This window comes from Dama dama, chromosome 14, assembly GCF_033118175.1.
Source record: "Dama dama isolate Ldn47 chromosome 14, ASM3311817v1, whole genome shotgun sequence".
NCBI classification, from domain to species: domain Eukaryota; kingdom Metazoa; phylum Chordata; class Mammalia; order Artiodactyla; family Cervidae; genus Dama; species Dama dama.
The window spans coordinates 72,184,053-72,198,205 of record NC_083694.1 but is presented as its reverse complement, the minus strand read 5'-3'; the positions used below and the strand labels follow the sequence as shown (position 1 = coordinate 72,198,205).

Here is a 14,153-nt window from a genome sequence, read left to right as displayed (position 1 = left end):
GAGTTCCAATAGGAAAGAATAAGTCTGAGAATATCACTGAGGTGTTTCCCTCAGTCAAATAAAAGCATCATTAAAGAAAGGTGCTACTGTTTTGGTGGAAGGGAACCCTTTAATCAGAGTGATGGGCAGCCCATGGAAAATCACAATCTATTGAAAATAATTTAGAGTACAGCGTGGTGCCAGCTCAAATCGGGTTATTATGAAATGACTCTTCCCTGCTCTGGCTGGGTTTCAGACAGAAGCTGGACGATCTAATCCGTAATCTAGCCCTCGCTTGAATTTATCCGATTTTACACCCCACCACTTCCAGCATCCTTCAGCATCCCGGCCAGGGCTGGTCCCTCTTTGTACCTCACATCGTCCAAACTCGGTTCCCACCATCGCATCTTTACTCCTGACCTTTCTTCTCTCTTGAACGGGCTCCCACTTTCTGTTCTGCAAATAATCTTCCTCGTGTTTTATGGCCTAGTCGAATTCCCATAACCTCCTTGGAAACTCCCCCTCTTGGAATAACTCCCTGTGACCAAACTTCTATAATTCATCCAGTGCCTTCACTCAGGACCATAAATTAGGGGCTGTTTTCAACATGTCTCGTGGCTTCTCTTTCTCCTCTGAAACCAGAGTGTTGTTTTATTGACGTTCTCGGAGTAGGGATTATGTATCTCCCTGGTTCCCTGTCCCCCTCCCTCACTCCATGTCCTGTCCACTCTCAGACACGGTGCAGAAACGCCTGTTTGACGCTATGGTCCCGTCCTTGGCTCTCAACGGGCAGTGACAGCAGCCGCTCAGCAGTTCCCGGCCTCGAGGTGGGCCTTGTGAAAGGACAGGACTCTGGGCCTCCTGCTGGGAGGCCCGGCCGTCAGCGCAGCCCACGGGAGCAGTCTCGGGAGACGGAGGTGGCTCAGAGGCAGGGTGACCTGGAGGCGGGTGGACGGCTCAGCCCCTCAGGCTCAGCTGAATTCGGAAAGCGGGGAACAAGTGGAAATCTCTTCGAGAGGCTTTTCTGAAAACCAGTGCTGCAAAAAAATGATTAAGTGTTGGTCTTGCTAATGGTGCTCTTGGGGCAAATACTGGCCATTTCATCCATCCCTGCCCTTGTGGGGCAGCTGTCAGGCACCCTTCCCCTTGGGAACAGCTCTAACTCTTTCCTGGGTCCTCCTGGTCTCCTGGAACCGCCTGAATTTCTTCAGCACCTTTTCCTCCTTCACTGCTTGGGGCTCTTCAACAGCCTGTCTAGTGTTTATCATCTTTTGGGGTCAGTGCTGTAAATCTCCTGCCTCTCTCAGACCTCTAACCCTCCTCCCATGACCCCGAAGGAACTCGATGCTCTGATGCTTGCTCTTCAGGGTTCCTTTCTCAGACTCTTGGAAATATCAAGACGCCATTACACAAAGACAAACGCCTGGTCATCTAGGCCACAGTGTAATTAGAAACACATTGTAGCACATCCACAGGAGTGAGAACCTGGGATTCTGAGCTCTCTGCTAACAGCACACAACTTTACTTGTGACAATTTCTTCTATGAGAACCAATTTAATCAGCCCTTTGGCAACAAACAATCAAACAAAGCAAAAAAAGACATCTGGGGAAAATGTGCTTTTTGTGTTGCTAAGAAAATTCCTGCTCATTCTGTAAGACCTGGGTCAATGGTCTTCTGGGAGAAACTTTCCCTGCCCTCCCCTCCTCTGTGCAAACCACGTGCCACCCACCATTCCTTCGTCCCTCCATTCACCGCTTCAGCGAGGACTGAAGCACCTGCTCTGGGCTGCCAGGCCCAGACCTTACAGAGTTAAACAACCTTCCAGGAGCTCAGAGGCCGGAGGACTAGGCAGACAAACCAAGGTGTCTGCACTACTGCTCCCACATACGTGGGGCACGTGGCCCAGAACCTGAACACGGGTCCTGCGCCTTCTGAACTGGATCTGCTCGAGAAAGGCACTTAACCTCGGACTTTGTGTTCTCATCAGTAACACGGGAAAATTAATGTCACCTAAGTCTTGGGACATTTGTGACAAATAATCAAGATAATGTGTGAGAAGAGCTCAGGCATAGTGGCTGGCTTCCAGGAAGGACTCTACAACAGGAAGGACTCTACAATTAATAATCTCCATCAGTGTTGTTATCATTATATGTTACAATGGAGGTGTATCTGGGAAGGTGTGGGAGCTTGAAGGCCCCCCAGTGTTGATGAGGGAGGGCAGAAGAGAAAGGAAGGTTTCAGTGGCAACTTTGAGAACATATATACTCCACCCGGCCAAGAAGGATAAAATGAGAATTCAAAGAGCAAAGAACAACATTTTCTTTAAAATGTCTTTTTTTGGAAGGCAGCTATGCTCAGCACTATACCACCAACACTGCACTAAAATGTCTTTTTTTGAAGTTGCAACTGTGATCAGCTTGTTCTGGGTTTAGAGGAGGTGAAGGACAAGGATTTTAACGATTCAACACACCCGTATTTGAAGAGAAGAAAACTTACACTCTTCTCCAGAATCACTGGTTTTGATGGGCCCTGTCCATCCTGCTGTAAATGGAATGCTTTCCTAAAAGCAAGGAGGAAGTCAAATTAGAGCCATCCCAGAGGGCTGCCCTGAGACTGTCCCCGGGTGTCCACGTGACTATGTTACAGGCGAGCGCCCATGTCTTTGTGAAACTAAGCTTCCTCTGGGAAAACGGTTCAGGAAAGAGCCAATTTATATCAAATTTCACTTCAACATGAATAATACGGTTTCTGTGCATTTGGTTCTTGGATGAAATAATGTTCCTCTGTTGTTGAGTGTGGGCTTCCCCAGTGGCTCAGCGGTAAAGAATCTGCCTGCAATTCAGGAGATGCGGGAGACTCAGGTTTGATCCCTTGCTGGGGAAGACCCCCTGGAGGAGACCATGGCACACACTCCAGGAATCTTGCCTGGGAAATCCCGTGGACAGAGGAGCCTGACGGGCTACAGTCCGTGGGGTCGCAAAGAGTCAGATTCGACTGAAGTGACTGAGCACGGTGGAAAGTGTGGATCACTGATCCTCAAGACCCTACCGTCACCAAAGAGGTTCCTAACGACCAAGACTAGACTTTCTCTTCTGTGAATTTGGTAGGAAAACTGGACAGATTTTCGGTATTTAATATGTACCATCATTTGTATCTTAATAACTGTGCAACAGGCTTAATACACACACACACACACGGTTCTCAAAGTTAGAAAATGCCACTCTGAACTCATCTTAAAAACGCTTCATTGGTTGTACCAGTAGGTTCATTAATATTCATTATCTACTATACATGATATATACAATGCTGGCTATTGAAAACTTCAAAGGAATATATGAGCTTTAAATTAAATGTTTTCTTGAGGTTTTTTTCAGCTTCCTAGATGGCATAGTTGGTAAAGAACTTGCCTGTCAATGCAGGAGACTCAAGAGATGGGGTTCAATCCCTGGGTTGGGAACATCCCCTGGAGGAGGAAATGGCAACCCACTCCAATATTCTAGCCTGGAGAATCCCATGGACAGAGAAGCCTGGTGGGCTACACAGTCCATGGGGTTGCACAGAGTTGGACATGACTGAGCATGCACGGAACTAGAGTGATTTCAATCATTCATCAAAAATTAATACATAATTTGCCACTTTGAATAACAAGTATATGGATACCTCAAATCTCCTTCATAACAGTCTTACTATTCAGTCTTGCTATCAAAAAATGTTAGGGGAATTGAGTGAAAACAACATTATTCAGAATTTTATGTGCAACTAAAGTCAGGCAGACAATAAAATGATTGTATTCCAAATGATTAAATATGTTTCATTGCAAATAGCCTAATTGTTTTCAGAGGAGCTATATTACTACTATATTATATGCTACTACTTTCCTCTATACAATTAGTTTCCAATAGATTTCCATACTACAGGAAACAATCTGTGACTCAGAAATTACAATGTGAGAAGATTAGAGCCATGATCTTTATGCCCTTTTAGAAGGAAAGAATTCTTTCTATTTCTATCAAGCTTAGTAAAATAATATTCATATAACACATATATGAATCATGAAAGTTTCAAGTAGAAAAATATTAAAAACCAGCATCAATTTCAAGTCAGTTTTCTTGATATTTAAATTTGTTCAAATATAAAATCCCCTGGAGTGTGCCCAGTTTTCAACATTTACTCTCACAAAAAAGATCAGCAATGGATTCAGTGAGCTGCACCCTCTTTTCCCAAAGCCAATGTAAGTCAGTCAAGAAGAAAGTCCATGTAAGAATCTACAGATTCAATTCTTGAAAAAAACTGGGAGAAACTAAATTCACGTTATGTTCAACTAGACAACATCGTGATATTCACTTGCATACTAACTGTTTTGTTTCATTAATCACGACTCTATTTTTAATCAATAAACCAATATTAAAAGTTCTTCTTGAGTAAAAACCAACAGGAATAACTCAAGAAAATAATAGTTAACATGGCATGATCAGCTTCATTATTCACCTTGAGTCTTTTGGTGAGTTAACTGGTTTGTAACACGGAGACTTGCTTTCTAAAATGATCTGTGGGGACTTCCTTGACGGTCCAGTGGTTAAGAATCGCCTGGCGGTGCAGGGAGCACAGGTTCAATTCGTGCTCAGGGAACTAAGATCCCACACGCTGAGCAGCTTCTAAGCCTGTGCCCCACAACTACAGTCCATGCACCTCAGCAAGATATCTCACGTGAAGCCAAGAAGATCCCGTGTGCAACAACAACGTAGTCATGAGAATGAAGGAGATCCTGCTATTTGCAACAGCGTGGGTGGACTCTGAGGGTGGTGTTGCTGTTCAGTCGCTCAGTCGTGTCCGACTCTGAGACCTCACGGACTGCAGCATGCCAGGCTCCCTTTCCTTCACTGTCGCCTGGAGTTTGCTCAGCTTCACGTCCATTGAGTCGGTGAGGCCATCCAACCATCTCATCCTGTGTCGTCCCCTTCTCCTCCTGCCTTCCATCTTTCCCAGCATCAGGGTCTTTTCCAATGAGTTGATTATTCTCATCAGGTGGCCAATGGATTGGAGCTTCAGCTTCAGTGTCAGTCCTTCCAGTGAATATTCAGGGTTGATTTCCTATAGGATGGACTGGTTGGATCTTCTTGCAGTCCAAGGGACTCTCAAGAGTCTTCTCCAACACCACAATTCAAAAGTATCAGTTCTTCATCACTTAACCTTCTTTATGGTCCAACTCTCACATCTGTACATAACTACTGGAAAAACCTTCAACTATGCAGATCTTTGTCAGTAGAGTGATATCTCTGCTTTTAAAAATGCTATCTAGGTTTGTCACCACTTTTCCTTCCAAGGAGCAAGCATCGTTTGTGCTGCAGTCACCGTATGTGGTGATTTTGGAGCCCAAGAAAATAAAATCTGTCACTGCTTCTACATCTGCCTTGAAGACCAGGTAACAATGCCCCTCTTCTGTACTCCTCTTAGTTCCATCCTAACACTGACCCAGGAATGCTCCTCCCTTGCTGACCTACATGCCCAATGAGACCCTCAGCTTGCCGGCATGTGCTGCGTCTAATCTACAGTTGAATTCTCTAGTCCAGGGCACAGCACATAGAAGGTATTTATCAGGCATTTGTTGAATAAATAAAAAAAATAAAGTTGAGAAATGAAATAGTCCATATTACTAATGATTTTGGTAGTTGAGAATAATTTTCATAGTTTCTTCACTGGTATTCTTCCTAAATCACTAAACTCAAATTTTATGTATCACCATTCTCACAAAAGGCTCCATTTAAATTTTGCAAAATTAAAGCTGAACAACTTCTGCTATAATGCTCAGATATGGCAAAGGGATCTTTAAACACAATTTAGTGAGTAACTTGGAAGGTGAGAGATATTGGTTGCCCTTACAGTGAAAAATATGTATTTATGAAAGGCTTATCACAATCCCTGGCCCAGAGAACGTTCTCGGAAGTGTTAAATTCATCTTTCTGTGCTGTCAAAACACTGAAGTCTCCAAACCTCCCTATTTTCTCAACTTTCCCTGTTCTCCAAAAAGAAGGGTGATAAAAACCACTTCCACACACAGGAGGAAATGGCATGGCCAAAAATAGACACATAGCCTCATTTAGTTCAAATGCTGAACCTTAAAAATGAGCAAAATGAAACATTTCTAACTCAACCACTACAGGTTATTGTCTCAGAGGCGGGGTCTAGAGGAGCCTGTGTGGATTTCTGTCACTCAGGTGAGACGGCCCCTTCTCAAGAGCCAGGTTAACCATGGACACTATGCATCCCCAGTAAGAACACTTAAGGACAATCAACTTGAGAATCCCAGCTAGAGAAATGTCCGCCACAGAGGGAATGTACGTGGAACTTTGACCTAGATGGGCACAGGTGTCTACCTGCAGGAACACGTCTGGGGGAAGAGACCCCAGTTCAGGGCGATCACACAGGTTCTTCTGTGTTTGCTGTGTGGTTGTTTGTGTGTGTGTACCTGAGCACGCACCAGACTTGTGGCCATCTTAGCGTGCAACACACAGTCAAGGCAAATAAAGACAGATATCAGAAGATGAGGAGTAGAGATACAGAAACAATGGTTTTATTTTTCTGTGCAAATGTGCAAAAGCTGTAGTCGCACACAATGCAACTGAAAATACACAAGACAGAGAAGAAGGACAGGGTTTTTAGGTCAGATATGACAAGGCGCTGGGAAACGGAAAAGCAACTGACAATTACGGTGACCACAGAGGGGCTAGAAGTGTATGGAGAAAGAAATGGTGAGTGACTCAGAAATATAGCTGGAAGGAAATGTGTTATATTTGGAAAGACCTATAAGTACATAATTACAGATATGCCCAAGAGGGAGTAGATGTGAAAACTGTATGTGTGGTCTTTGGCTATAATCAATTTTATGGCTACTTCAGATAATTTGGGAGTGCAAATATTGATAGGAAGGGTTCCTCCAAGTCTCTTGTCGGGAAATCTAACTTTGCAGCGGATCAGTTGAGATGGTGGGTTAGCACGTGCTGTCTGGGGGTGAGGGAGTAGGGAGCAGAAAGGAAAGAAAACCTCAACGTGAGTTTCTCCAGTTCAGGGCCTGCCAGCACTCCACAGCATAGAAATTTGCTGCATAAAATCCTCTATAACTATTGAAAAATAAGATGGAGTTTATTTCCTTTGCTTTTATAGTATACTACTTTGTAGTTTTGATGTCATGCTATATTTAAATTTACCTGGTAATTTCCACAGGAAAACAATTTTCTTAAAAAAAAACAGGAACTAAATGAGTATTGGATCCCGCCCAATGGATAAAACACCCTCATATTTTTAAACCAGAGTGACTCCTAAAGACACAGAAGCATTTACAAAATGATATTTGGCAGGCCTTTGTTATTATAGCTGCTTTCTGAATTAATTCATAAGATCAACCTATTTTCCCTTTAAATGAACACTAATCACGGCTCCTTGGGAAGGGATATCCACACAAAGATACTTAGCATAAATGACAGCAAGTCAGTGGAAGCAATAAAAATACTAGTAAATCAAGCTATTTTCTAATTAATATGTTATATACTGTACTAAAGCTAAGCAAGAATATGTTAATCTTTGCATACCTTATTAATTTACTTGGTAAATCGATCACTTCAGGTATTTATTTATTAAAAAACATAATGCCAAATATATTTTGATTATAATATAGGTAGTATATTTTTTCTTCAGAAATATAGTTGAAGGGGATAAATTTACTTGAAAATTTTAGAAAAATAGGCCTCCAGGAAATTCAAGTTTAATAAATTGTCTTTTCAGTATATACCTATAGAATAGCATGTATTTCTTTTTAAAATATGTATTGAAAAACAATTGCGATTAGTTAATTTGATAGGAAGGTCAATAAGCTCACAAATTTATAAGCAATTAACAAAAAAGTTATTTGTATAGAAAGTACTGCAGGAAAAAAGAAATGGAAAAAGATTTTATCTGTCATTTTTTCTGAGGAAGAAAGGTTTTATGGAATTATAAATTACACTGGTGAGGAGTAACTTGAGAACTGATACCAATTATATCAGAAAAGTTTCCTTCTACATTTTGAGGGAGTTCATGAGATTCCCCACTTTCCCTTTATACATATTTTTAACTTACCGGAGAACTGGCAACACCGCATAGATGGATAAAAAAAAATTAATCGGTAATTTTCAAACTGTTGTGTCCTGAATAATAGAATGAAAGGACAAGACTGAGCGAGGATGAGGGTGAGGGAGGGTGACTTACACTAAAAAAGTGCCCACAAGAGCAGGTGTGGGGGAAAGCATTCTCTCACTGCAAGGGTCCTTCAGATACAGACGCGCTTAGAATGATGGCGTATTTGTACTCAACATTCTCGAAAAGGAGGCGTTTCTGCTTGTACTGAGAACAATATTGCTTTGCATTTAGAGCCAGAGTAAGTAAATATTTGCTAAACTCATAAAGTGCTTTGCAACATGCTTAAAATAGGCCTTGAACCTAGTTTACAAGATGATTGATTAAATTTCAAGGCATATCCTGAAAGTCGTGGTTTCAGGTTTGGGAGCGCTCAGACGCAGGTCAGTAATCGTCCTGGTCTCCCCACTCGACCACGGGCTCATCATTCAGGCGCAGGATGAGGTAGGAGAGGAGCTGGAAGAGGTTCTGCCAGAGCAGCAGCGAGACGTAGAAGGAGAGGCCGCTTACGTCCAGCTCGCAGCGCGGCCCGGCGAAGGCCAGCGCGCACGCGCAGCGGAACCCGCCCAGCAGGTCCTGGCAGCGGCCGCCGTGGAGGCAGGGGTCGGACGCGCACTCGTCGATGTCCATGTCACACCTTCAAGACACAAACAGCAGAGGCCGGGCCCCGGCTCAGTACGCTGGCCGCGACGTGAACAGGGAGGGAGAGCTTCGGCCTTACCCACCCGGACCAGCGCAGTGGGACCGGCCAATCCCCGCGCCCTTCCTGCGTGCCCGACAGCTGGGCGATAGCCCTCCAAATGCCTTCACGGATTTTGCTTTTAATGAAAATAGTGTGTACACACACACACACACACACACACACACACACACACACACACACACACACAATGTTAATTAGAAAGAGAAAACAGGTGCAAATCTTTAGAAACCGAAGCAAAACAGAGCCATGCACAAGCCAGTTTCAATTTCCCCCTCAAGAGCGTTTGTGTGGTTGCCACCTTGTAAAAGTTGGGTTTATTGGGGTACGTGGGGACCAGGAGAGGGAGCTGTGTTTTTTTTTCAGCCGAGCGTCTACAGAGCAGACCTCCATTGGAACTGTGAGGGTTCTAAAGCATCAGTGTGCCAGGCGAGGGGGAGAAGCCCATAAGAAGCAGAAAAATGTATCTGGTGTATTCTGGGGGCTTTTGGATTATTTTCCTTGAGAATTCCATTACATATATATATAAAATGCTTGCATGAGTGCTAAGTCACTTCAGTCCTGCCCAGCTCTTTGCGATCCTGTGGACTGCAGCCCACCAGGCTCCTCTGTCCATGGGATTCTCCAGGGAAGAATACTGGAGTGGGTTGCCATTCCCTCCTCCAGGGGACCTTCCCGACCCAGGGATCGAACCTGCGTCTCTTGTGTCTCCCGCATTGCAGGCGGGCTTCTTCACTGTGGCCAGCGGGATTCTTAGTTGCAGCTGTGGGATCTTCAGTTGTGGCCTGTGAACTCCTAGCTGCCGCACATGGGATCCAGTTCCCTGACCAGGGATCAAACCCCAGGCGCCCTGCATTGGGAGTGCGGAGTCCCAGTCACTGGACCACCAGGGAAGTCCTGGAGATTCCATTTTTAACAAAAAGCCAAAGTAGATAATCAGAAGATTGCACTTGATAATAAACTGGTTTCATAGCTAGGTTGTAATCTTTCCAAGTCCAGGTAGAACGATTTTCAAAAGCCAAAACTTTCCAAAAACAAGTGATGCCAATTCTAAGGTAACTGAAACTCACCTCTTCCCTGGAGCACTGTCACTTTTCACCTGGTTTTCCACCTACCGAAACTGCTTTTCTGTGCATTCACTAATTAACTCCCCCAGTCCCTTACTGAGTAGATATTGAGCACATGCCATGTGCCAAACCCTCTACTAGGCCTCGGGATAGAGCAGTAACTGAGGCATCTCTCTGACTTTTGGAAATTCATATAAAATCATAGCTTCAGGAGTCTCTGCAGAGCAGCTCATAGGAGTAAAGTCCAGTCTAAGCAGATTTTCATTTCCCACCTCTGAAGAGGTAAGCATGTGCGCCTGGGTAATCCACCAATCCCCAGGATTAAGAAATAATGAGCGGAGGTGGTGGGTGGGACAGGGCGTCCCCAAGGCATAAAGGAAAAAAGATTTCTTCCCAGAAAAACAACTCCTTATCCCGCTGGATACCAAGCAGAGCTGGGACATTTTGTTTCCCTGCTTTGGCTCAGGCTCCCGGGCTGGGGGAGGCCTCTCTGGTTGGAGCAGAGCAGAGCTCAACAACCGGAGGGAGCCTGCCAAGTCCTCCCTGCCCTGGGTGGGCCGGAGTGTTCAGAGCATCCACCACGCACAGCCTGCCGGGGTGACGGCTCAGAGCTAGAGGTCGAAGCCCACGGCAGAGGAGGCGGTCTGTTAGATGACAGCTTTGCAGCATCTTTGGACTTTGTGGAAGTCTCACCCCCCTGGTCCTTGGGAGAAGCCCAGTACTTTCTGCTTTTCCTTTAGTTATTCTTTCTCTGTTGCTTATCTACTTCTCTTTCGAACTGAGCAGTACACAGTATACACACAACAATCATTATAAACATTATTGGAGCTTTCATCAGAAGTTACTAACGGGCAGAAAATAAAAAAATATAAATCCATTGGCATCAGTAATAACTAATGACATGGAAGGACTTTGAAAGGATGGAATCCATCGAACACCTGGTGACTATTTTAGAAATTCATTTTCAGTGGAGAAGTTTATCCTGGTGAAAAGATTCCTGGGAGAAGAAGGAGAATGTTGAGCTTGCTTTTCTTACCACATTTGAAATCAACAATTTGGAGGTTAAATGTCAGATGCTGTTAAAAAAACAATGTTGGAGGAAAGGGAAATGTTTACTGTAAATAGGAACAATGTGCAAGCAGCAGAGAAAAATAATCCAAGACTTTGGATGAGTTCTATGCTGTCGTCATTAAACATTAACTCATCAATTTAATAATAACAGTAAGCATTAAACTGTGCCATCCAGGCAGAAAGTAACCAGCACTTAAATATATGGTTAAAGCATTGTTCAAATTTTCGGACAAGAAAATCTTTGCAGTATTTTGGAGATGGAATCGGAGGCCAACCAAATGGTCTCTGGGTTAATATTATTATTATGGTGCATGCATGGAAAAAAACAGTGCTGTGAAAAGCAGAATGTGGCTTGAGGTCACACCCCTCCATACACACAGATTCTCCGACTGCCCGTGCCGCTTTAGAGCCAGCCACTGAGAGCAGACCAAGAAAGCAAGGACCAGCCTTGTCACTGAATATTGGAGGGGAAAAAATGCAGGTGTGGCCACATTGCCTGCTGTTTGCCAACATGGCAAAAGAGCTGTGTCTCTGTGGTGCCCAGAGCACAAGCTGAAAAAGAGAAAATTCCAGTTAATCCAAACTGCAGTTGTCATGCAGCAAAAACATACCCATTATTTCACTAACTACTCTTCTGGGGAAAATTAATTCAGTCAAAATAGCTTTGTCCAAGGTGTTGGATTTGATCTAATTAGTTCAATGGAGGAAGCCTGATCAGAGAACAGAATATCTAGCCCTGGATGGTATAGGAGATGGAGGAGAACTCTTTCCCTTTACTTGTAGTTGTTGCAAGTAAAGATTTGGTCATACGTTTATGCCAGAAACATCCTGGAGATGGGCAGAGGCTCTGAAGGTGGCCTGACCTGGCTGCAGCACACATCTGAATAATCAACACCTGACCTGTCCCTTAACCTCTCAGCTTCAGTGTACACAAATGCAGAAGAGAAATAGTGACAATTAGAGACACTATTTGCAGGGTGCCTGGCCGAGCACTAGACAAATGGCCAAGTACTTGTTCTCTGCTGGTACAGTGCATCTTGTAGAGCCTCGGTCTGTCACCATTCTGGGGATGCTGATCCCCTTGGGGATCTGGCAAAAGCTACAGGGTGTGCACTCTTTTGGACTTCCCAGATGGCACTAGTGGGTAAAGAACCTGCCTGCCAAGGCAGGAGACATAAGAAACGCAGGTTTGATCCCAGTGTCAGGGAGATATCCTGGAGTAGGAAATGGCAACTCTGGTATTCTCGCCTGGAGAACCCCATGGACAGAGGAGCCTGGCCAGCTGCAGTCTGTGGGATTGCACAGAGTCAGACATAACTGAAGCGACTTAGCACGCACACCTGCACATTTTTGCCCTTGAACTCACCTCAGCAAGTCACATGCATATACAAACATGCCTGCATTTTCAGTAAGTCATTGATTGAAAGCAGTAATCAATTCCACATTAAGCAATCCCAGCATTAGGTACCGAAGAGAAAAAGGGTTTCTCTGGGAACAGTAGAGTCATCTGGATAAGGTACGTATGCTTTTAGGGTTCTAGGTAAGTCTATGGGGCAGTCTTTAAGGTATATTTTATTTGACCTCAACACCACCCACATTTGCATCATGTGTTAGAGTTAGTGGGAAAGAAACATGAATCCAGAAGTACTTCTAAGAAAGAAAAATATCACATTTCACATTTTTCAGAGACATATTTCCCTAGTTAAAGTCTTGGCTCATAAAGTGTCCTTGACTTTGACCTCAAGGGTAATTTTTCTTTTTTATTTTGACTCTGGCCAGACCTATACTTCAGCACAGATTTTCCTATGGGAACTGAGACGAGAAAGCAGAGAAGAAACACACTTCACATTGTCTCACTGTTGTCCAGCCCGGAAGGCCCTCCTGTAAAACTCTGCTGCGACTCACCGTTCCCCCGTAAAACCAGGCCAGCAGGCACATTTCATTTCTCCCTGGAACTCTGTGCAGTTGCCACCATTGTAGCAAGTGAGGTTGGTCTTCTCATTCCCACAGACGGTGGAGGGTAATCGGAGGTATCTAGGGAGAAAAAAGCAACAGTCACTGCTGTTCATCTTGTTCATTTCATTCAAGAACACTTTTTTAGAAAAGTCCCTGTATCTTGTCTGTGCCAAACTAATGAGGTGCTCAGGCCGACTGGGCTACAAACGCTTAACGGTGCTGTTCTGTACATGGATCACTCTTCGGTCCACAGGTCCTGCTGCTGGAGGGTGCTATAAGGAGCGTGGCTATCCGTCTTCCATTTCTACCCAGTGCTCATTTGTGAGATAAGATCTGTGCGGGAGGTGGGGGGGGGGCGGTGGTGGCAATAAATTTAGTGTTGGAAAGAAACTCGCTATGGCTAGATTTGCTTGCTGCTGCTTGGCTAATAAATCACATCAGGCCATAGGAAAAATTGCATCTCTATAAACGTCAGCAAAGAAAGGCCAGGACTCTGGTACCCAAGCACTCGTGTGATTTCTCTGCTGCCTTTCACAGCTGAACTCCGGTTGCCCCGCCAATACTTGCTGCCCTCATCCAATAACTCATGACTTAGCAGAAGGCAAGCCAAATGCTGTCCAGGAGGTTTGTATACAGCATTCAGTGGAAAGTACATGTGAATTCAGAGCATGGCTCTTTTGTTCAATAACACAACTTTATATATTAAGGAGTCCCTATAAAAGCGAGTACAAATTGCTAGATGCTAAGCAGAACTTTACTACCAGATAAAATCCAGTGGTGTGAAGGGGCTGGTTAAAAAGACTTTAAAGTGTCCAGGTCCTGAACTACACTGTGCCTGTTGTGCATGGAATCGGACACACAGTTAATATTCAAGAAAGAGAAAATGAATTTTATTTTGTTCTGCTCAGCAGACTGTAGCTAATATAGAGAAAGCAGTCTATATGGTAAGTGTGTCTCTTCCCACAAGAGCTAATCAATTTGACTTTAAAAAGAAAATATCATGAGGAATTTTCAAAAGAGCCAAAAGCGTCAACCAGCTTTGGAAGAGGTCAATTAGCAATGCAAATAGGAAGCTTTGTATACATCTTAACGTTTAATAAACAATTTTTGAATCTCGTTAGAAAGTACTTTTGAATCAAAACTTTAATCTTTGAAAACTTGGCTTTGATGAATTAGGCAGAAAAAAATGCTGGAGCACTGGTTCCTAGGC

General features: G+C 44.0%; 1 protein-coding gene across 1 annotated transcript in view; it reads right to left on the bottom strand.

Annotated features, from left to right (window-relative positions):
* The window catches only part of CRB1 (crumbs cell polarity complex component 1), a 161,629-nt gene that overhangs the window by 20,094 nt on the left and 127,382 nt on the right, over nt 1–14,153 (bottom strand). The window contains exons 10-11 of the mRNA XM_061159812.1: nt 12,893–13,021; nt 8,660–8,786 (exon numbers count right to left, since the gene is read on the bottom strand). Of these exons, the coding sequence (XP_061015795.1) occupies nt 8,660–8,786; nt 12,893–13,021 (256 nt within the window). The remainder of the gene's footprint in view (nt 1–8,659; nt 8,787–12,892; nt 13,022–14,153) is intronic.